Raw genomic sequence first — 24,631 nt, 5'->3', positions numbered from 1 at the left:
AAGGGTAGAGCGACACACACACTCTCATACACACAGCGGGCTGTGAGCTGGGATGGTGGCGGAGGAGATTGTGGTCTCCCTCTCAGGAGGAGCTCCGTGGGGCTTCAGGCTGCAGGGAGGAGTGGAGCAGCAAAACCCTCTACAGGTGGCCAAGGTATAGTGAAGTGTGTGTGTGTGTGTGCATGTGCGTGAGAATATGTGCGTCCATACAGTATGTTGCACAGAGGACTTACTGCCAAGGTGGTAACACGAGTAGGTTTAACAGAGATTGCAGCTGTTAATTGAGGCCTTGATGGTCAGACTTGTGGTTTGCTGTCTGTAATTTGAGCTAGAAATAGTTGCATTTATTTATTTAGTAGACATAAAGAAGGCATGTCTGGTTGTAAAACAGCTAAATACAAATACTTTTCAGAGTTTTTTGCAAACTTGTATGTTTATGAGTATATATTGAGAAGTTAATTGATTGTTCTCTACTAGTTTTAGAAAGGGGTGACTGGTCTTTCTTTGGAGAGCCCCACTAAACTGGAGACGAATGAGTTTGATGAGCCAAGTTATCTGGATGTATTTTCACAGTAAACGTCTGTCTTTAAATGTCACTTATCTGCTTGAGAAGCGTTGACAATCTTACCATAGTTTCATGTAACAGTACGTCAAGGAGTTGAATTTCTTTATCCTCAATTGTCCATATCCTCAATTCAATATTACTGTTCTTAATATGTTTGAAGCTGGTATGTGGGTCAGAGAACAGTGTGAACACATGTTTGGGGTTTGATTGTGTCTTAGGTTTCATTACTGTGTCCTGACGGAGATCATATGTAGCCAATATACGGTTTTCAAGTACTTTAAAGCACAACACATGTGTGATCACACCTTTACATTATTTATTACACTGACATTGTGTTTGCATGACTCCATCTACTGTAAACACATACGATCAGTAACAGACTTGTTTAAGATTTGTCATCATCAAATATTTGCTAAACACAATAAGCCACCTTTAAGACCCGGATTATTCTTTTCTTTTCCCAGTTTGGCTTTTTCAAAATCTTCTCGTGTCTGTGTTTATAATTGTTGACAGATCAGAATGTTGCCTCTAATAAGAAAAGCTATTCTGGAGAGGAGGAATGTGACCTCGCTCACACTGACGTTAAAAGTTGGCCGGTCACTCACAAGCTGTCATAACGTCTGATTCATGATGGAGGTGTGGGGGGCTCAGGCAAAGACAAAAAGATCTTCCTTTATTTATGATTTTCAAGCAGATAAGGTTATCGTTAAGGACAATTTGATCATATTGTGAGGACAATTTGGGGCAAAGACCTTATGGAGTGAGGACATTTTGGCCCGTCCTCACTTTCAATGGGCTGTTCGAGGGTTAGAGTCCATGGTTAAGACTATAGGTATTTGTGTTAGCATTTGAATTAGGTGGATGTCAGGTATTTAGTTGTGATGGATATGGTTAGGTCAAGCGGCTGGGTAATGCTTTATGCCAATGAGTGTGCTCACTAAGATGGAAATATATTGTGCGTGTGCGTGCGTGTGTGTGTTAATGTGTGTGTGTGTGTGTGTGTGTGTGGTTGGACATACCTCAGATAAGCCTGGTTGGGAATGGAGGATCAGAATAGCTCATTTAAGAGGAGCTGGAAGCCAAGCATGGAAAAGGGCCTCTTGATACACACACACACACACACACACACACACACACACACACACACACACACACACACACACACACACACACACACACACACACAAACACACTTACACATTTATTTCGCTGTCCCCTATAAATCTGTTTATATTGTGTCAGTTTCACATCCCACCGGTTCCTGTCCTTCTTCATCCGTCCAGGAATGTGGTTGATATTTCCTGCGAGGGTTTTTATTTTGGGTGTGTGGGGAACATATGGTGATTGACATTGATGCCCCTTGGACCAGACTGGTGAGGCAGCTGTTCAAACCTCCCCTTTCATGATGTCCTCTTGTGCCGCACGAGTGTACGTTCGCCTGAGTGGGAGAGAAACTTGTCCTTGCGTGTGTTGGAGCGATGGTGGAGCAGGATTAACGGGTCAAGAGACACTGATAAAGGGAAACTCAGTGTCCTCTTTAGAGTCCAAGTAGGTGCTGGAACACACTCAACATTTCTACCGTCAGCAGGGATAAGGTGCTCGTATGTGTTAGGCGACGGAGGGGAGGTTCTTATCTTCTTCTTTTAGAGGAAGTTGAAGATTGATGGTCAAGAATACCCGCCTTCCCATCTACTACCCACCCCCCACAGACCTACTTCTTATAAGGATCCTATGACATCATCTCTCAGCGACCTCCAGTGACAGCTGCATGACTTCATGACTTATTCTGATACAGACACAGTTGCCAGTAGAGGAGAGATGCCTGTGCACTGTTCTACAAGTCGCAGAATTTTATCGGCCATTTAGCAAATACATGCTCTCCCTGACTAACAGCATACACTTATTAACACTGGCATACATATTCAGAATTGAAGCTCTTAGTTGTTTGTTGTTTTTATTGATGTATGATGATGTGTCATCCTCAAAATAATAGTGTTTTTTATATAGATTTATAATGGAAATATACCCATGAAAACTTGGTCACATCTAAAGTATTTCCGCACTATCTTAATTGTAGATTTTATTTATTGTTCAGAACTTTGATCAACTCTGGTTGTTGTAATTGTGCTTTATAAATAAACTTTATTAATCATGACTTGGTGGGTGTAGTTTGATCCGATCTAATTGATAATGGTCCAGGATTTATAAGAATACAAGCAAATCGTTATGGGTGCCCAGATCTGCAGGGCATCACTTTTTTCCTAGTAAGCCCTGAATATTTCAAACCAATTTGCAGGAAAAAATACATCTCATGTAAAATATATAAAAACGCTCAAACATTTTCATGAAATAGAGTTTCATGCAGGACCCCATCCTTCCCAGTGAGAATCAGATTGAAAGAATGTGTTTTCATGGCCTTTCAAGCCAACATTAAATGTGATGCCGTAAATTAAAAATGTATGCAAATGGCAACATCAGATCCTTTATGAGACACAGGACTGTTTTGGGATCAGATATAAGGAGAGAAATCACTTCCACTTACGTATCGTCTAATTGAGGCCTATTTTTAGATTTAACAGGCTGAGAACGGCTTTACTTGTTTGCTCCTGATGGAAAATGTTTTTGATTGTATAACTGTGTGGCATCTGTCCATTCAGTCCCTGGTTGGATAAAATGTTGAGGGATAAATTACAATTCATATTCTAAAGATTTGGGTTTAAACTTGAAAACTTGACTTGAGGTCAAGAAGGGCGTTGTCATATGAGGTCACGGGCCCAGAAGATTGAGGACCCTTGGTCTGAAATTTAATAATGATCAATGTGTTTCCTTCTTTGCTCTCTGCAGGTGCGCAGACGCAGCAAAGCCTGCAGAGCTGGACTGAAAGAGCACGATGAGCTGGTCGCCATTGATGACCATGTGTGTGCTGAGCTCAGTCATGCTCAGGCCATGAGCCTCATAGATTCACAGAGTGCTACACTCAGCCTGAGGGTGAAAAGGTCAGAGCACGGACTCACACAGACAAACTATACAGCACGCACCATGTTATATGACGCCATGTCAGACAAACTGATGCATGTGTGTTTATGTGTGTATGTCTCCAGGGCCCCTTCTGGATTCCACTCCTCATCTTACTCTGGTCACTCCGTCTCCCCCCGCTCCTCCGTGAGGGTCCTGTCTCCCCCTGTGGCCTCCTTGTCCTCCCAGCGTCCCTCAGTCCTCTCCCCCATCGGGATACCCAGGGGCATCACTTCCCCTCCAGACAGCGAGGCCTACTATGGAGAGACAGACAGCGACGCAGACACACAGGCCCTCACTCACCGCCGCCAACGCCGCACGCCTCCTCATGCACGCTCACCTGCGCGCTATGACAACCAAGAAGAGGAGGAGACCTCGGAGATGAGCGGGTAAGAAGTCCTTGCCCACTTTTTGTTCAATGCATACTGCATTTTATTTCTACATTCATTCTACATTCTGGCGTTTTTGTCCACATTCAACAGGCAAATTCCCAAATTTTTTGTTAAAGATAATTCAAAAAATATTTTAGTAATTTTTGTTTGAATTCAACAACAAGCACTATCAAAATGGATTTTATCTGAGAAAATCATCAAGTACATAATATATATGTATATCAATTTTATCTTATATGGGCAGAAAACCGAAGTATAGTGATTCATTTCCCAGTGATGATGAATAAAAAAGATAATATATTGTCCAGATGAGGCCTGTAGAACTGACTTGGTGACTCTTCTTATCCTCTTTGTACCAAGCAAATAAGAAAAATGACTGCTGATACACAGGAGTCTTGGTATTTATCTGCAAATTATAAATTGTTGCTACTTTGCAAAATAAAATAAAAAAGAGCAAGTTTCAGGTCAGATTTAAATACAGAATGCACATTTAACTTGTATATGGTCCACAATCCACCATGACAATAATGATTGTAAAAAGTAATCCTCTTTGCCGCATTCTCTTATTATTCAAAGGTATGAGAGTGCCACGGATGCGGGGGGTTCCCTGCAGGTGCAATGGGATAGTCCGTGTCTGGTTGGCGTCCCCCGCAGAGAGCTGATCTACCAGCCCCTCCAGACAGAGTGGACCACTCCGGCACGCACCCCCCACACCCTGACCCCTCGTACACTCGCCCCGACCCCGGATCAGGGGCTGGCGGAAGCGGAGGGTGAGGGTGACAGTGGCTTCCAAGAGGCAGGGGGCTGCATCGGGCTCAGCTGCGTGCCCCTGGTGTCACCTGAGCGGGCGAAAGAGGCTATGATGTTGGGCTCCAGCAAACAGCTGGTGCCCATGGTGGGGATGCAGCACACCCCCATCAGTGATGAGCTCTCTACCACCTACATGGATAAAGCACGGCAAGCCAGTGAGTATGTCTCAATAATAACAAGGACAAAAGAAAGAATTCACATGTACATGCACAATTTGAGAAAAAAAAACCATTAAGATTTGAACTGCATGCATACAAGCACACATGTGAGTTTTTAGGTAATTAAAGTTTTGAAATGATAAAAAGATTCTGTAAAAAACCAAGGACAAAACAAACACACATCATGTAACAGCAGAGAGTGATGAAAACAATTTAATCCTGCTTGAAGACTGGATTTCCATAGCTACCAAGCTACCAGGTTTCATGTGTGAGGTAATTATACCCAAACATTAAAAGAAAGAATACTTGATGTTCTAAGACTAATTACAGTCAATTACAACATACCATGGGTGTTTGTCAATCCCACCCATCACTTCACTAAAAAGAGTGTTTGTGTTTGCTCATGGGATTGACGATGTGAAATACAGCTGCACAGAAACATCAGTAGTTTAAAAAGCAGTTGTTTTGCTTTTTAATTTAAATTCCATTGATTCCCCAAGTGTCCCCGCTGAGTTCAACTCAAGTCTGTAGCTAGATCCCCCTCTAGTGGCTCTTTCCTGTAACTGGAGTACCCCCTTACATTTACTAGGTGAGATATACCAGATACCTCCACACACACTCTGTCCCTTGAACCAGAAGTCTATTTCCCATGTCAGTATTCTGGGTATTTGCCTCAGCGGCTGTATTTATAGACACTGGAGCTTCTGATTGACAGACTGGACACACACTGACCTCGACCCACAGGCAACATGGCTGAATATGTTGTGTATTAGCGTCTTGCTGTTTTTCAGCTTCTTGATGTGAAGATTTAATGCTCTTATCTCTCTTATCTCAATACAAAGTGAATATTTTGGGTTCGGGGCAAACAAACAGTAATTCTGAATTCTTCCCCTGTGGGATCAGAAAGTTGTGCTGGATAATTTAATCCTTTCTGATTATTTAAATAAATAAATAAAAATATATTTTTTAAACTTTCGCTGAAAACTAAAACAAAGGATTGTGAGATGTGTTTAGAGGGTCACGAAGGAATTACTGGGACAGAAATACTGAAACTAACCATAAAAGTAAGTTCAACCAAAGGTCATGTTTTGATCTGCGTTTGTTTGTTTGTTAGTTAAAAGGAAAACGCAAAAACAAGAAGGTGGATAACCACAATAATTGATGATAGGATGCAGTTTAAACCAGGTTTATGTGCTCTATTGATGCCGTATGCCCCTCAGATACTATTATTGTAAAAAGTATGAAAATAACATGCTGGAGAATTTTAGCATTTTTAGCATAAAGATTGAAAACTAGTTAAACATGTGGCCTGGCTTTGCCCCAAAGGTAACAAATCCTTGTACCAGCACTTTTTAAGATCAATAATAACCGTATTATAACTTGATTACTTGGTCTGTTAAAATCTGAAGAATAAAAACATCTATTTGTTAGGTTTATGAGCCGGGCAATATTTTTCAAAACAATTTGTAAAAGTGAAATCAATCGTTCCATCTAAAAATGTTGACCCAAATACTTAAACACTAAAGTTTTATTGACCTCATCTCAACAAGGTAATAGGGATCATAGCTGATGGCAGCGAATAACTATGCACTGACTGAAATGTGACTTCATATGAGTGATTGTGCTGGAATGACTGATCGGTCCTCTGCTGCGAGAAGCCAAAGGGCTAAACGTCTCATGTTGGGGGTTTTACTATAGGATGAATGACAGAGGCGTCCGGGGATCTGCCCTTTCTCACATTACAAACACACATTGCCTTCGGCTCTGGATCTGAGATTGTAAGCTCTGCTGCTGTGGAGTTGTGTGTCTGTGTGTGCAGTGGTTGTTGGGTCAGCAGCAGGGAACGGGACATTGGCAAAGGGTTACGACCACACTTCCTTATAGTCTATAATTGGCTTTATGAACTCATACACACAGATACAAACAAACATATGCGCACACACTCAATGACACTGCTGGGAAGATATTCGCTGGGGACGGGGTCTTCCTGTCCTTGTGTGTGTGTGTGCGTGTGTGTGTTAGTGTGTACGTGTGTGTGTAGGGGATAGAGAGTGGACAGGTGTTTGATGCCTGTCAGACAGACAGGAATAGTGGGTTGACATCATGTGTTGGTTTGGGTTGCTGGACAGAAACAAAGGTCTTTACAAGGGCTGTGCCCCAAGAGAAGAGGTGGGTGACGAGGAGCGAACGTTTTTCCGCGCTCAGAGCAGAAGTGGACGCTACCGAGGGTGTGTGTCTGTGTGTGTGTGTGTCTGCGTTTGTGTGGGAGGGTGTGAGAAAAACACTTGTGAGATGAGGGACTTCACATCTCTGTCAGGTTCAGACGTGCGTGGACACACAGTCCCACACACTGTGTACGCAGGTAAGATTCACACACAGCTCACAAGCTCTGGTGTCTTCTTCAGATTTAGAAGAATCTGTCAATCAATTTCTATGCTATTAATGTTTTTTGTCATTGTTGTACTTGCTGGACGTAACAAACAATCCTTTTGTTGAAATGATTTAGACGTGAGGAGACTCACCTGTGACTTGGTGTCCCATTTTGTGTTTTGATGCTTCTAAGAGAAATTGCATATACATGGGACAATATGTCTATGTTGTTTTGTTACAGGGGTCAGAAACATGATGCTAAATGATGGTTACAAAATATTCATAGTTATTTTTATCTATATGTCTCCAGTGGTGATGTTAGTCGCCGCTTCGGTTAAGACTGAAATAGCTCAACAGTTACGGATTAGGTTAAAATTTTTTACAGACATTCGTACACCCCAGAGGGTAAATCCTAATGACATTGGTGATCCCCCCTGACTTTTCCTCCACTGCTACCAGGAGGCTGACCTTTGTCATTTGTGTGTTGACATGACAGCTATTGGATGGATAGCCCCAAAAAGATTTAGTGCAGACATCATTGTCCCCCTCTGGATGAATTGTAATAACCTTGGTGATCCCTTTAATCTAACCAACAAAACTAGAGCCTTTCTTACCCGGCTCAGCTGTGTCTGGTGCTAAAGGTGTATTAGTATTTAGGCACCGATGATACTAGCATGGTCATTTTTCTCCTTTTAGCCGTCTTACATAGACTCAAGTGGAATAAATTGATGGAAATAGAAATTTCGCTGAATATCGCAACACAAGTAAGCAGTTTGATGTTGGGATGATTACTTTTAAAACAATAAGGTTGTTTTTTTGCCTTGTTCGTTTGTTTGCTTGTCGGTTACCAGGATAACGCAAAAACTACCAAGTCGGCAAAGAATCCATTGAAATTTGGGGAAGCTTTAAATCAGGGGCTGGATCAAGGATATCTATTCTAATTTCTTTAATGTTGTGAGATAGGGATATTTTCAGCATTTTGGTTTATTTGTCAGAGAATCATTTATGGATTTTGATGGGGAAAAAAATCAATCAGGAATATTCAGGGGACTGATATTTAAGGGGACTCGGCCCTCTACTGAGTGCTGTTGTAGTTTATTATGCCCTGGTTGGCATGACAGCGTCAGACTACAATTATTTAGTGATGATATTCATGCGAGGTGAGCCAAAATACCAAAAAGACACAAATAGCCTCGGACTAAGCGGACACACAGACACACACAAACCCAAACAGGCAGTGCCGGTGACAGCAGGAATTCTTTGTTCTAAATCCACAACACACACTCCTGTCTGTCAGCGGTAATCCTCATTGCAGCTCCTCACTGGGATGATACTGTACAAGTCAGCACCGGTTACCACATTGCTTCGTTTGCAGTCATTTTCGCCTGTGCCTTGTTTTGCATTCATAAAAACTAAATCCTATTACTGCTTCTCTCCTTTGCCAGTTCTCTCTTTCAACACATTCACCTTCTCTGTCTCCCCTGTTCCTGTCTTGCAGAGCTGCAGCGTGGGGAGAGTTTGGTGGAGAAGCAGGTGAAAGAAGCTCGTACCAAATGCCGCTCTATTGCCTCTTTGCTGACTGATGCTCCCAACCCCAACTCAAAAGGGGTTCTTATGTTCAAGAAGCGCCGACAGAGGGCAAAGAAGTACACGCTGACCTGCTTTGGCAAAGGCGAGGGAGATAGAGGAGGGGAGACCGAGGGAGACACAGGAGGGGAGACGGAGGAGGAAGGAGAGAGTTCCATCCTAAGTGGCTCGGAATTGGATGAAGAGGGATTCTCATCATCGTTTGACCCCACGTGGGACTCGGGCTATCTGGATCTGCTGGACAGGAGAAGCTCTGCCTGCCCGTCAGCCGCACCAACTACTCCAACAACACCAAAAGCCAATCACAGCCTAGGGTTGGACATCTCAGCCTATCAGAGTCCAGGACTTCTGACCCCTGTCAATCAAACCCCAGGGTTGGAGGGCTCAGGGCTGGAGAGCTCACCCTATCAGGGTTCAAGGCTGGACAGCAGCACCACAAAGCCCCAACCTATCAACCACCCTGCACACATGTCTCCTCCTGCTGTCGCTCACACCAATGGTGTGTCAGTAGCTGTTAGTCGGGCGAGCGTAGTTCTGAGCGCACCCCCTCAGATTCCTCTTCAAAGTCAAAATGGTCAAAATGGTCCGACCCCAAACCTTAGTCCGAGCCCCGTCACAGACTCAGACCATCATCTGAACAACCTTGGTTCTAATCCAAGTGTTCTGAACCGCACCGCACGACCTTTCACCCCTGGCCCGACCCCTTCTCGTGCGTCTGTAACCTCCGTCATGTTTCGCCCCCCCCAAGCCAAACCCATGATTGTGTCCATGGAAACCAAACCTGTGGCGGCCGTCTCCATGGTGACAATACCGCCTACTCGCCATCCATCAGGGCCAGATGCGAGGAGAGCGGTGTCTAGCACCTCTCTCTACATCCCTCCAAGAAATAACAACACTCAACCCTCTGTTAACTCCCATCCCTCAGCTCTCTCGCCTCCCTACTCTCTTTCTTCTGCACCTTTCTCCCCGCCTCTAGCAGACGCACAAATGTTTTCTCCCCAGCCTGCAGTGCATGCTTCTCCTGCCACCCCTCTGTCTCCACCTGTAGCTCAAGGAAGCCCAGTCGGTCCATCACCTGCTCAAACCTTCTCCCCTCCAGCTCCACTTCTACATCCCTCTACTCCTGCTCAGACTTACACACCTCCCTCTGCTTGTCTTCCTGCTCTTCCTATCTCCCCACAATATGCCCCTGACCCACCTCAAATATCCTTCAATGCCAAGAACACCCATCTTCCTCCTCCCATCCAGCCTGGTCCCTCTCCATCTGTTCACCCTTACCTAAACACGTCAGGTGCAATGACTCCTAACCCCCTGGCTCCCGCCTCTGATTCCCTTGCAACACGTGAGCAGCGCATCTCTGTCCCCGCCGCTCGCACCGGCATCCTGCATGATGCCCGTCGTCGAACCAACAACAAGCCGATGTTTTGTGCAGTCCAGAACAAAGATGTGTCTCCCAACCCGGATTTGCTGTCGATGGTCCAGAACATGGATGACCGCTTCGTGAGAGCCCCGCCGGCTGAATCTGGAGTTACACCCAGTGGGGAGACTGGGCACGAGTCGGGGCCTGAGGAGGACTGGCTGAGACTAGGGGCAGAGGCCTGCAACTTCATGCAGGCTCAGCGAGGACCCAGGCCCCCCCCTGTGGCCCCAAAACCGCAAGCTCCTCAGATGCCACAGCTGGAAGGGAAGGGAGGGCAGCTGTTTGCCCGCAGACAGAGCAGGATGGATCGATATGTTGTGGATCGATCTCCCTCTGTGGCTGCAGCACCTTACTCTCCTGCCCAGACAAGGGAGCCCTCACCCACGCCTTCTCTCCCTGCTACCTGGAAGTACTCATCCAGCATCCGTGCTCCACCTCCCATCAGCTACAACCCCCTCCTTTCACCCTCCTGCCCTCTGAAAGCCCAGAAGAAGCCTGAGGTGAAAAAGTCTGGGCCAGCTGTGTCTAAAGGGAAGAAAGCGGGCATCAAGCCTGTGGACATCATGAGCCACCAGCCCTATCAGCTCAACTCCTCCCTGTTCACCTATGGGAATGGGATTCCCCAGGACACATCAACCTATCAGCAGCAGCGAGGAATGACAGGTGTTCCTCAGAAAACAGCACGAGTATACGAGGTGAAACGTTTCTCCACGCCCCCACCGACATCCACAAGGCCTGCCCTCAAAGTGATCGTCCCTCGATCTGCTACGACACTCGGAGAACCACTGTGGCGCTCTGATGTCACGTCTCCACCCACAGTTGGTCCCACCTCCTACCAACCCTATCAGCCTCAGCCCCATCCTTACCAACCTCAGTGGACCAACGGCCCTCTGTCTCCCCCAGCGCCTCCTGCCCCTACCGCCCCACTCCCTCATCTTCCCACCTTCTCCTCTTCTCCGGCTCCAAACCCGGTTCAGTCCCGCACTTTCTCTCACCTCCAGCCCTCCAACACTGCTCAGGCCAGCAGGGAGTTCAAGAGCGCCCCAGATCTTAGTCCCCTGAGTCCGACTGGTGCCTCTCAGCCAGCCCACAGCAGCGCTCTGCCTGCCAGGGTACCGAGGCCCAGGTTCAGCACTTCCAACCTGGGCCTGCAGCCCAGCGTCTGGCGCCCTGGATCCACCATGCACTGACCTGATTCTGGTCTGGACACAAGAAACCAGGGCTCTATAGGGAGCCAGAAGTGTTTTTAGTAGTGCCATGTTTTTATTCATGGGTTTTATCAGCCAACTTTTATCTCAAGATCTGTTTGGATTGGCCACACATGTAGCACATATTGTCACAGACATTTACTCTTTTAATAAATTTAACGAAAAAGGAAACCTGAGTAAGGTTTAAAAAAAAAAAAATGGTTAGTATAGAGATTGAAAGGCCAGGAAGAGATACTCGAGACGAGAGAGAGAGTTTTGTAAATATTGTACTGAATGATTAAAGAATTGTGTTTTAGCATAAAAAAGAAGAACAGCGGATGTGAAAAGACAAGACTGATAGAAGAGAGGTATAGTCGAGGATGAGAAAATAATGAAAAGGCACTGATGAAGTGACAATTAAGAAACATTAAAGCCTGATGAGGGGTGAAAAGTAAAGATTTTACTTATCTGTAAACATCAGTATCATATGAGAACATTTGTAGTAGTAACAAATTTGACATAACTTTTATAATCCCCTCACTGTAATATATATTCTAAGTATGTGTGTTTGATGACTGAGTGTATTGTTTTTTTCTAGTTGCAGACTGCAGCGGTGTGAGCTTTGTTTTCTGTAGTTTTTTCATAGAGCGAAGTAGATTTGATTTCTGATCTGCTGATATGGAACAAGAAAAGTATAACGTGTCTGTTTAGCTGTGATTCTTTTACAAGGAGACATGCGGCTGAATAAAAATAGACATGACTCACCTCAGCTGTCACTCTGTTTCTTCCTCTGTCACATGTGTCACCAGGCCCGAGTACCTCATCGCCCATTCAGACATTTACCGACTAGTATAACAACGTAATCATTTTTTGAAGATTTAGCCAGTTAACAGGTTAAATACCCAATATTCAAAAGGGATAGTTGAGGGATCAAGAGAAACTTCTTTTCAATTCCACCACATGGAGGCACTGTAGGATTTGCCTGGCAGACATGTTGCACCAACTCAGTTTGTAGTCTCCTCCCTTTTCATCAGTAAAATATTAGTTTCATCTATACAAATACACAAATATTCTTTATTTCCGATCTTTTCTTACCTTATATCAGATGTTCTATATTTGTATTGTCAAACACACAGTATATTTGGTAATCCAGCTACATGAGAAGAGTTAAAAATGAATTAAAATACACACACCCCCTTTAATAATGATTATGTTTTTCAATTTCTTATCGATGTGGTTGAATTTGTCCTTGTGGGATTGATGGCCTACATTTCAGAGCAGAGCGACGGCCTTGGAGCTGTGAAACCCAACCACGGCCACAGAAAGGGATCTAACCTATGACCCCTGACTGGGATCAGGTGACAGACGGGGCTAACTTTAGCAGCTAACTTTAGTCCTGTTCAGTTCCGCCGGTGCTCTGCTAGTGGAAGGTACGATCGTTTTTCTGCAAACTAGGTCACTGGATTGTAGAAACACATAAAAGCTGTAACTGCACTTATAGTAATGACTGAAGAGGCTCCTTTAACCCTCGGCCATATTAATAAATGACTTCTACGTTTCTCTTCTATTGGTCTCCCTCCTCGTTTCTGGTAATTTCTCACTCACTCAACTGCAGGCACACAACCACACCCACATCCCCCCCCCCCACACACAGCTCATTCAACCGATATTTGGAGTCGTTAATCTCCCGCTATTTGGCGCGGTGCTAAACCCATAATTCTGATGGCTTTTTTTTACAATGTGATTGCAAGCCGAGAGGGGAAGCGCTGCCTCATACTTCCGTCCTCCTCTCTCTGCTCCGCCAAAGAGGCTCTCTCCCTCGCACCATGTTTCTGGGTCATCACAGTCCGAGTCACATGGGGTCGGGGTTTAGGAGCAGGTCAACAAATAATGCTTAATCTTCATTCTCAATTCATTCCATCTCTTGAGACTTAATATTTGGAAAGGAGAAGGTAATAACCGACCCTTGGATTCAGATGAATCACTTTTTCCTCTTTTGTAACCATGACAACGTGGTTTTTACCAGAAATGCCTTAACAAACATTAGATTGTTTTCATGAAATGTAATGAAGAAATTCAGATGTTCAACAGGATGAATGATAAAATCACTGGTGATCTTTATAAATACGTAATCTTTATTTGTCTAGTGATGGTTTATGATCAAATACCTGACAAACTGGCTGAAACGTTAAAGCACTGAACAGATGATGAACTGACTGACATGATGATCCAAGGTATGCCGCCAGACATAAGCCGGTCGTGAAGCTGCTAATCATTCATACCCAAAGGTTTGCAGGATGCTGTGAGCAAAGTGAGAGGAGGAGGACAACACACCAACAAAAGCACAGATGCCTTAAAGCTGATACAAGAAGTGACAGAGAAGAAAACAACTGCTGGAGAAATATCTTCTTCTTTTCTTGCGGTGTTAGTCATGTTATGAAATAAACCTTTTTACCCTGTATTTGCATATTATGGGACAGGTGATTATAGGGGGCCGGAAGAATCCACTTCACCTATAAGGCCAATGCTTGTATCATTCCATTGTTAACAGATGTCTTTCAGGATCAGTTTTTAGATTTAGCCAACAATTGAGAAGTGAAGTTGCTGTTTGCCCATAGTTGCAATTGCTTTCAACAAAACCTTCTAAGAGTTGATAATAATGGATTTAGTATTTTCAAGTCGAGCTTAAATTCTACATACATGTACGGTATGTTACACATTGTAACTATTATATTCACATCAAATAATCCTCATGGGATTTGAATTTGTATTTTAAGCCAATTCCTTAATTCTACAAGTAAATACATCTTTACATCATCTTTAGATTTTTGTAAAGGAGCCTTTCCATGCTATCTTTATTAAAGTGATGAATAAAGTTAAGTTACTATCAGGTTTGTTATTGTCACTCATGACATCTTCTCTATACACCACAACCGCCTCCCACTTTACCCTTTAAACCCTGCCACCCCTCCCACCCTCCGGGCCCAGTCCATAGCCCTGCTGCAGCCCTGCTGATAGGGTTTCACTGTCTCTAGGCTGAAGAAGAGGGCAGGCAGTTCAATACAAATCGCAGGACACAAATCTACCTGGGAATCTATATTCCTCTTCCTTCAACACAAACCTTTTTCAGGGAACCTCTGGGACCTGTGTCTTCCTGCCGACACCTGGGCCTTAGGTAAGACGTCTGAGAAGTGAAATGTGGGCGATGGCAGTGATAAAACTCAAAGAAATCTCTCTCTAAGATGCCTTGAGTGTTTGTGGATTATAACACATTGATGGTAATAATTCTGTACAAGCCGCCAGTTGTGGTCAAGTTAATTTGAGCCCCACGGTCAGAAGATTTCGGAGGAGAACCCTCTGTGTGTGGCCTGTAGAAGCCATTGCAATAGATTAATTAATGAATGAGGGAATCAGAAGCAGATGCTCCACTTAATTTGGCTGATTGCACAGTTGATTATGTTTGAAGTCACAGTAATTGGTCGAGAAAACATTTAAATTCACACTATATCGCACAAGGTTTGACGGTTACATCGTAGAATGAAATTTAATGATTAAATAGCTAATTTAATTATGAATTAAACCAAATTGGAATTACGAGAGCAGAATTGTGGATGACTTTCCTTTTCTTCCACCACTTCTTACCAACTTTGTGGTAGGTGAGGAACGTGGCCCTCTGCGGTGGAGATTTAGTCCATGGGATGCATGTATGTGCGGATCTGGGAATGTGCTGACTGATGCCCTTCCTCCCCAGCTGTCCCCTCAAGATTTATCTAGGGCTAAAACAGGCTGGTCGTGGGGGACAGGAGCGCCTCTTCACTCAGAGAGGCGGTAACAGGACCCAAGGCCCTTTGCACTATCCCCTGTAGTTTGCAACCAGCGCGGCTGTTTCCCTCCATCTTGCATTTCCCTAAACATCTGAAAACACCTGTAACCTCATGTAGTCACATTAATCCAAAGTCCAAATCTCTCTCGCCGTGTTTGCACGTGTGCGTGAGTGTGTGTGTGTGTGTGTGTGTGTGTGGTCTTGTGCATATGCATGACATCCCCACTCATTGCCGAGGTATGGAACATAGGTTCCCAAAAATAGCACACACAGGACTGAATCCCCAGCTAGGAATGAGCTTCAATTACAGCAGATGAAAAGCAATTACATTAACTGTCTCCCTGTAGACGAGCTCTGCGGCTTTTTCTCTTGTAGAGGGACTCACCTCCAGCCTTACATAATTGCTTTTGACCTGTGCAATAGACAGCGACATACTGCCAGCCCCTGGAGTGGTTAGTCAAGAGAGACACAAGCTGCCACTGGGAATTTGTGTCCTCTAGGGCACGTGGAGGCTATAGACCGCACTATAAAGTGTTCTTAACTTAATTAGAGAACTCTGGGATGGATCTCCTCAAGCTTGCATGCATTTTGGACCTGATGTGCAACTTCATCATACATAGATACATTTAATCCTTCTCCTGTAATATCTAAGGGCAGGTTTAACACTTTTGTTGTATCGAGTTTCACTGCCAGTCAGTGTCTTGTTGCTAATTTTGTCATGCTCCTTGCTGGATGGCAGACAGACCAAATTAGCTTTGAGGCAGTGATTCTTTAAATCTAATTAAACCACATTTACACTATGTGATCAATTAAAGTTGATTTAGATCAAAGATCACATATGAAGACATTTAAAAAAAACATTTAAATGCATTTTATGTCACAAATAGAATCGTGGCTATGGCGTATTTATTTGGACCAAACAACTCACAGTGAAGCTGCCTCCTAGATTCTTACTTTTTTTAATAGTCTCCCTCTGGATCTCAGGACAGCAACTGCATGGATAAGCTAAAACAAGATCCCCTCCAATCTATTATCACTCGCCCACCGCTGATTTATTATGTATACGTCGGCTCAATTTTTGAAGCTGCATTAATAGATTTCCTTTTGGTCACTCGGGGACAATACAACAAGCTGTACACAAACAAGAGCTCCAAATTAAATGACAAAATACCTTGGTGGTTGTAACAGCCCATTAGAGCAACTCATTTTCTGATCTGATGTCCCTCCAGGCAGGATGACTTTATTGTTCTGTGCCTTCCAAAAATCAATGTTTATGATATGGTGAGGTTTTGGTTAGGTTAAGGCATAACAACACAACAGGTACAATAACGACTTTGGGAGTTCATCGATGGGTTGAAATGAGTTAAGATTAGTAATTGATCCTGGTCTATGTTAGAAAATGGGAGACGTTGTGTGTTTTGTAGTCTCATCCATCACCGCTGCCTCCTCCCTGTGTTTGACTTTGTGTGTGACTTTGTTGCGCAATAATAACGTCCTTTCTCCTACACACAGCCTCATCACACAGTTTATCTCGCTGTTGTGTTTCTTGGGAGGAGAGTCTTCTGTAAACATTACATCTAAATTGGTATTATATGATTTAGTATTAGACATTATGATATCATAAAAAAATATGTTGTGGTGAATGTGTTAAGCATATGGCGTCATGTTTCTGGTCATCTGATTAGAGTAAACCCAGTACTGCTTTTTGCTTTGTTTTTGGTCTCCACCAGCTTTTTTTTGTCGTTGTTGCTAAATGCTCATTTGGGAACAACTTGTTTGTGTCGTTGTCTGTTGGGTCTATTTGGTGCTGGTTGTGTACAGTGGGGTTATCAGAGTTGAAAACAGCTGCCTGCTGCATCGGGAAGGTTAATGAAAGAGTGCAAAACCAACACACTGAGTTGAACGATGCAAAAAGCTTTTGTAGAGCTGAAGGAACACCGTAGAGTCAATCTGCTATGGTTTATTACCAAGAACAACTCTTATTTTCCATTATTGTTTGCTAAACAGGGATATTTCACAATAAATGTAGGGGCTGAGAGGTAAAGCGATCGTCCTCCAACCAGAAGGTCGGCAGTTCCATCCTAGTCTTCCCCATCTGCCTGCCAAAGTGTCCTTGGGCAAGATGCTGAACCCCTGAATAGCACATCATAGGCAAACTGTACTGTAAAGCGCTTTGAATGGTCATCAAGGCTAGAAAAGTGCTTAATAAATACAAACCATTTACCATTTACCATTTATAAGATATGACATCAATAACCATGGACAACCAGACACCAAGGAGCCACATGCTGGCCAACATAACCTTTATCTTAGTTCTGTGAAAGATGTAAGCATTCTTCAGCTACATTTTCATTAATTTAAACTAATTTAAAATTAGTTCTGCACTCTCTTAATTTTCTCATGACACATACATCCATTATAAATGCAGAAATATTTATCTTGATACTTGAGGTTGTGACCCTTTAAGTAGTCTATTGTAACGATTTTTTTCTCCATGTAAAAAAAGCGGCATTTCTAATATGAAACGAATGGCTGGGGATAATGATGATTTTTTTTCTTGCTCTGTTCTACAGCCATGCCTCTCGATACTATTGCCCCTTCTAACAAAAGGAAGAAGTCCGACAGGATCATCACTGACCTGTCCAACATTAGCCAGAATGGTAAGATACACACAGACACAGACACACACACACACACACACACACACACACACAAACAGCTTTCCACATTTACACACAGCAACTGGAAACATTTTGCCGGACCTCTCCACCCTCATTCCTCAAAGACCTCCCTGTATCTCCCCTGTGATCTGATTATCCAGCCCAGCAAATGTCAAGTCCGATTGTGAGCTTTGCTCTCTGGTGTCCACTATCTGCACAATCTGTGTCTGTAAATTGAATCATTGCATGTGGTCTTATGTGGATTTGAGATACACAAGCACTTGTACACACACACACACATGGAGGCAACACAAAATACCAGACTGTAGTTCTGCTCCATATTTGTTTTAGTTGTGTGCTTATTGTGTGTGGAGTCATAACAACATGTACAAACGTGACAAATAGTTAATGTCTTTAACCCACAACTGTACTGTGAAATACTGTGAAAATCAATGTATTTCTCAGTATATATACTTATTTTAACACCTTTGGTTATTGCTGTAGTGTATATAATGCTGCTCTTTTCTTTGCTAAGCTTTGTCGGCCACTAACAAACACTTAATTCTTCCTCTATTTATTTTCTATAATTCCTTGCCTGTGCACCAGAGAGTGTCCAGAGACCTACTGCAGGAAAAGACCCACCAGAAACAAAAGTGTTTAAAACATTTCCCCCTGCCAGACCCACCAGTAGGTCCATCTGTTCAACTCTCGCTGTGAAGCTGGACACGCTTCAGACTCACATGCTGTTATTTTGACTTTTAGTGGAAATCCCAGTTTAAAAAATAAATGAATAAACATTAAAAAATTGATGGGTCAGGCTGAATGTGAGGAAAATATGTAAAAGCTGCTACAGATGGCATGTGCAGCATTTCCAATAAATGAGATGGTGCATCCTTAAAAGTGAATTAATTTACCCAACTATTGTCACTGTGTGTTTGCTCATTGTGGGAACGAATATGATGTAGTATTGGTATAAGAGGAAATTATTTGGTGAAAAACTCTTACAAAACTGCAACATGCTACCAGCACATTATGAAAAAAATCTATTAAAATATGATGATGAAATAGTATACAGTATAGTGTAAAACTCTGAAGGAACCTTTTCTCAATACTTAGTGGTTTTAGTGGTACAAACAATAATATCTTAATACTAACTTGTAGCTGAATAAAAATGTCGAAGTAGAAGTCTTATCTGGCTCTTTAACTTATTAAAATCTTAATGGTATGACTAATTGAAATGAAATGTATTGTTAGGTTGTAATACTATTGGTTGTATTGCCATGAATTTTGGTACAAAAGTTCATGTCCCCCAAAGAGGAATTTTTTCTTCTTTTTTTTAATCCAATTTTTCATTTTGCGCCACAATCAGGTCAGACTTACAATTTGTCCAATATTTTCTGGCATTGTAATTAAATGACTGCAAACTTCTGACCTTCCCATCAGCCCCTGCTGTTCTTTAATTTGAATGATCTCAGCATGGTGCGTTATCATTCAGCTCAAAAGCACAATGCTTTACTGCAGCCTCACAGAGCTGCTAGCATTGAGTCTTCAATTTATAGGGATTATTTTCTATCGCAGAATCAAAACTGGCATTTACTTCTTGCATAACATATTATATTTATAAACACCAACAATATCTTTGCACGTACAATCTGCTTTCTGAGTGTCTGCACATGCTCCTCTCTGTCATTCAACAATCTGCCATTTCCGTCCTCTGCTTCTCCTTCTGCTGTCACATCTGTAGCCACATCTGAGCCTTTCAACCGGTTTGTTCTCAGTCACTCAGACAGACAGTCAGACAGTCAGTCAGTCAGTCATTCAGGAGCTTATCCTGCTTATCCCCCTTTTTGCTCCAGTTAATGCCCAGTCATCCATCCATCATCCTCACTGCGCTCTGTCGCTCTGACAGTTTGTCCCATGCCCCCGTCCCCTCTGCATGTCGCCTGCTTGCGTCCGTCCGCCCCTGCCTCTGTCAGTCTGTCCCGTTTCCTGCTAGTCAGCAGCCAGCTCCACTTTCACATTCTTCTGAATTAACAATCTAATCAATATCCCCACGGGAGAGTCCGCTCTGCTCAGCAGCCTCAATTTCTCTCTCTCTCTCTCTCTCTCTCTCTCTCTCTCTCTCTCTCTCTCTCTCTCTCTCTCTCTCTCTCTCTCTCTCTCTCTCACACACACACACACACACACACAGACACACTTGACACCCACCCGCTTGCAAAAGTCTGATTTACGATATACTGCTAACAGCAGCATTGCAATGCCAACTCCCTGCTTTATAGATGTGTCCATGTGAGTGTGTGTGCAAGTGTGTGTGTGTGTGTGTGTGTGTGTGTGTGTGTGTGTGTTGTTTTATGGCTGGACTCCAGGTGTTATGAATGATATCAGAGTGGATGCGGTGGATGAGAAGAGTGTTTTATGAGGAGCTCGGTGTAGAGCAGTAAAATCCATCAGATCTCTCCATCAATGCAGCGGAGGAGAGAGCGAGAGAGAGAGAGAGAGAAAGAGAGAGAGAGAGAGAGAGCAACAGTATGTTATGAGGATTTCCCTCCATAAACAGTTCTTCCTGTTGTGTCGTTCCCCAGTGCCCCTTTTCTTCTATATTGCTTTCGCCCAGTAATTCCTATGACTCCCCTGGCTTCATACACACTCACGCCCTCCAACACAACAGGTTTTAACTGTAATTCATCACAACAAGTATGGTGTGAAAGCCAGAGGATAGAAGTATTTGCCCTTTGCAGTCACATCACTGATTCAATATCAGACCTAAATTGGAGGTTAAACCCACCTTTTAATTTGCCAAATGGGTTTAGTTGACAAGCCTATGAAGTAGCTACGCCAAAAACCGAAAGAATCCTGTGAATCTTAATAACCAAAAATGCTTAGAAATGTTTCATCCGAGCAGTGATAAATCATCGTTAGGTCCAGGTGGCAGGTTTATTCATTCAAGTAAGAGCAGTAGTTCAAGAGAATATGTTAAAAATATCATCGACAACCTGCTACCTGTTAAAATCAATTCCACTCTCATTTCTGTCCATTCAACATGACTCTTATCTTGACTTAAATTCAATGTTAATTTGGTTAACAATACTGTGCAACATATTCAAATTTTGAGGTTAAGTGACCTGTACAAGCAGATGAAAGTGAAACAAATAAGCACATATTTGATAAAACAAGAAACATTGTCATAAAAATAACCGTGAACCATATTTGAAACAGGGAAAGGGACAAAAAGCAAAAGCAAGTTAAACCTCTTTTTCAAATTTCTGGATGACATAAATGACAAAAGTCGTGTGTCTGCCTTAAATTCATGGTGTAACCCTAACCCCATAACCCTAACCTTTCCATATTTAGCCCCTTTATTTTGTCTTCCTCTTCATCCTCCTCTTCCTCCTTTGTCTCCCTGGCAGACGATGAAGCCGACCCAGAGGCCTCCGAGTTCGACCTGGGCACCAAGATCAAGACGCCCAAGGACTTGATGCTGGAGGAGCTCTCCCTGCTCTCGAACAAGGGCTCCAAGATGTTCAGGATGAGGCAGCAAAGGGTGGACAAGTTCATCGTGACCAACCAGAACATGGTGAGAGTGAGGAACTGGAGGAGAGTCTACATGAATGCTGTGTATGTAAGCGGATACTGTTCGGGCTGTATCCTGATTTTATGTCCTCCAGCAGAACCTCGAGAACCTGCTGATGTGTCCTCCCCCTGTCGCACCAAAACCCGAGATGCCAAAAGTAGAAGGTATGGAGTCCCCCATGCACTTTTGTAGATTTGCATTATTTCTTTTATGATTTTTGCACTTCATCTATGTGCTCTTCCCCCCCCCCCCCCCCCCCCCCCCCCCGTCCCTGGGTGTCTCAGTGGTGGAGGAACCTGTGGATGAGGAGGCGGAAAAGGAGGCGAAGAGTAAGGAGTATATACGCACCTACGTATCACCATGGGAACGGGCCATGAGGGGCAACGTGGAGCTGACAGCCACCATGAGGGGCAACATGCCGGGACCCATCCAGATCCACCCAGACCTGATCCTGTACAAGAGCTTCAACAGGTACACAACACACACACACACACACACACACACACACACACACACACACACACACACACACACACACATACACACACACACACACACAGACACACACACAGAGATTGCATAAGAGCATATTTTCAAGCCTGCATGTATCATAAATATTTTGAAATTAAAGCAGATAAAAGTAGCAATTATTTAAGCTCTCACTTGTAAAATTATAGATTTGTTTCAATATTCTCTAATTGTAGTTGTAATTTTGATCCCAAAATAAAATTCTAAATGTATCAAATACTTTCTACCAAGCAGTTTGAACGAATTGAGTGACTTTAGAGAGGATGCTGTAAATTTAAATAATCACTCATAATGAACCAGCACAGGAAAGTGGAATTTATTTTCATCCTCCTGGAAGACTTCTTCACTTGTCTTCAAGGAAGATTCATTTCCTGTATCTTTCTGACGCTCTGACAATCGTGCCCACTTCACACGGCGGCGGGTCAGATGTGTGGAGGTGAGAAAGTGAGCAGCTGGGCTCTCAGGCCTTCTTTCCTCAAACGCTTACTTCTGGCACTTGACTGAGAACAAATGAGTGAGCCACTGTGACTGGCTTCCTGAAACTCTGCAGTGGCGTCTTCAACAACACCACATCTGCCCCCCTCCACAATTTGAGGCTTTTCAACTCACCTTCAAGTGCGGAACAGTTCTTCCTTTAGGTGTGTCAGAATAATAAAAGTTTGCTTCAACATACTGGCACCTTTAATAGTCAACTGAAATTTCATAAACTGCGGGCAAACATTCAGAATTAATATATCAAAGGCAACTTGTATTACCATTGAATGGGCTAAGCTCCAAGATTATGAATATGCCTTGACATTAACTAGAATCATAGACTTTATGCAAAGATTGGTGACGCGTCTCCACCTCCTCCCACTTTTGAGAAATTAAGCAAATATATCTCTCATCCAAACACTGCCATTTTACGCTTTTGGAGCCAGTTCCGGTCAAAATATGGAGCCACGGTAGCAAGGTCCTGCCGATACAGGAGTAATGATCAATTGAGCATACATCGGTGTGATACCTAATATGGCCGAAACCATCTTTGAGAAAAATTATTTCATTCTTTTTTGTTTGGTCAATAAGAGACAGGGATTAGGACTTGTAGTGCAGCCATCCACCAAGTGGTGACCAAGATGCTTTGGCTTCACTTTTGGGGAGTAGTCATGTGTTAATATGGAACAATGGCACAAGAGCGACATCATAACCGTGTTCCGATAAAACTGGAATCACTCAATGTAATTATAGTTATAACTGCAGCACTCATATAGAACCAGCGTCTCTATGACAACCAGCAATTTGCTGTATCATTAGCAAACAAAAAAAAGCGACTTCCTCTTCGTCTGTTTCTATGGCGTCACTCTGCAGAGATACAAATCATACATGCTCCAGCACATCGCTCCCATCTCGTTCCACATGTCGTTAATTTTAATCTCGTTTGAACTCTGTCCGTGGAGAGAGTGCTGATGGTTGCTATGGACCCCAGAACATATAGCTGTAGCCTTTATAATTACTAATGGGTCTGAGTCAGTGATAAATAACCAGCCGAGGGGGAGGCATTATGAGACAACAGGTCCCTGGGCACAGATATGTAAAAGCCCACCCACCACTCCTACAGAGGAGGGAAACACACTGACAACGGCACAGAGCGCTCAGACTCACACACATTTTAAATGCTAATCAATTTGCTGTTTGTGGTTATTTTGTGTTTCTTTTTGGTCAATATATTTGTATTTGCGGTTGTTTTGTTTGTGTTTAATGTTTATGTTTTGTGCATATCTGGTTGTTTGTACATTTTTGTGGTTGTTTTGTATCACGTTGTGGACATTTTGCATGTCTTTGTGATGGGTTGGGTGTTTTTGTCGTTGGTTTGTGTATCTAAGTGGTTATTTTGTGTCCTTTTGAGGTTGTTTTGTGAATCTTTGCGTTTTTTTTTGTGTCTCTTTGTGTTTATTTTGTGTCACTTTGTTGTGTGTTACGCCCATGACGCTCATCCTGATATCTCACCCTCCGACTATGTCCCCTTTTCTCTGCCAGGACGGCGTTGCCATTTGGCGGCAACGAGAAGGCGAGCAAGATTCTGGCCTTCGAGCTCCCTGAGCCCAGCGTTGCCAACGATGAGCCGGAGTCACTGGCCTCCCTGCAGGCGGACATCCGCTCACGACCCTCGTTCAACCGCACGCCCATCGGCTGGGTGTGCAGCGAGGACAACTCAAACATCCACATGGACGAGGACAACCTCGCCTTCGAAGGAGAGACAGATGACCTGTGAACACGCGTGCAGAGAGAAGCATGATTACAGTACATGTAGCCTGAAACACACATTACAAGTACATGCACTATATGACCCACAAACATATACGTACATGAAGAACACATCCTCACATATGTTCATTAGAGCATTGGGCAGATCATAATTCTTGACCCACACACTGACAACATTTGCACTGGTAGAGGTGCTGAAGCTCCCATGAACACATGTTGAAATGGACTTTAATTGCATGGGAAAGAAATCGAAAATAAGCAAAAAAATATTCTAAACTGACTTGATGGAAGAGGACAAAGA

General features: G+C 43.4%; 2 protein-coding genes across 2 annotated transcripts; both read left to right on the top strand.

Moving 5' to 3' along the window:
- The first annotated feature begins 37 nt into the window (after window positions 1-37).
- Window positions 38-12,269, top strand: synpo2lb (synaptopodin 2-like b). The gene is made up of 5 exons (XM_053413952.1): window positions 38-154; window positions 3,410-3,561; window positions 3,667-3,969; window positions 4,549-4,937; window positions 8,809-12,269. The coding sequence occupies exons 1-5, from the start codon at window positions 53-55 to the stop codon at window positions 11,505-11,507; spliced, it is 3,645 nt and encodes a 1,214-aa protein (XP_053269927.1). The 5' UTR covers window positions 38-52; the 3' UTR covers window positions 11,508-12,269.
- Window positions 12,270-17,902: 5,633 nt separating this feature from the next.
- Window positions 17,903-24,337, top strand: myoz1b (myozenin 1b). The gene is made up of 5 exons (XM_053414201.1): window positions 17,903-17,987; window positions 21,395-21,561; window positions 21,653-21,722; window positions 21,843-22,029; window positions 24,103-24,337. The coding sequence occupies exons 1-5, from the start codon at window positions 17,903-17,905 to the stop codon at window positions 24,335-24,337; spliced, it is 744 nt and encodes a 247-aa protein (XP_053270176.1).
- The last annotated feature ends 294 nt before the right edge of the window (window positions 24,338-24,631 follow it).

This window comes from Pleuronectes platessa, chromosome 21 (assembly GCF_947347685.1).
Source record: "Pleuronectes platessa chromosome 21, fPlePla1.1, whole genome shotgun sequence".
Taxonomy (NCBI): domain Eukaryota; kingdom Metazoa; phylum Chordata; class Actinopteri; order Pleuronectiformes; family Pleuronectidae; genus Pleuronectes; species Pleuronectes platessa.
The sequence above is the reverse complement of the archived record's forward strand: the minus strand, read 5'-3'. Positions and strand labels throughout refer to the sequence as shown.

Bases quoted from the DNA above. Each gene is read 5' to 3' on its own strand.
- synpo2lb (XM_053413952.1), top strand. From the start codon at position 53: ATGGTGGCGGAGGAGATTGTGGTCTCCCTCTCAGGAGGAGCTCCGTGG. The intron at 3,562-3,666 runs GTCAGAGCACGG...GTATGTCTCCAG, and splicing joins CTCAGCCTGAGGGTGAAAAG to GGCCCCTTCTGGATTCCACT. The intron at 3,970-4,548 runs GTAAGAAGTCCT...TATTATTCAAAG, and splicing joins GAGACCTCGGAGATGAGCGG to GTATGAGAGTGCCACGGATG.
- myoz1b (XM_053414201.1), top strand. From the start codon at position 17,903: ATGCCTCTCGATACTATTGCCCCTTCTAACAAAAGGAAGAAGTCCGAC. The intron at 17,988-21,394 runs GTAAGATACACA...TCTCCCTGGCAG, and splicing joins GTCCAACATTAGCCAGAATG to ACGATGAAGCCGACCCAGAG. The intron at 21,723-21,842 runs GTATGGAGTCCC...TGGGTGTCTCAG, and splicing joins CGAGATGCCAAAAGTAGAAG to TGGTGGAGGAACCTGTGGAT.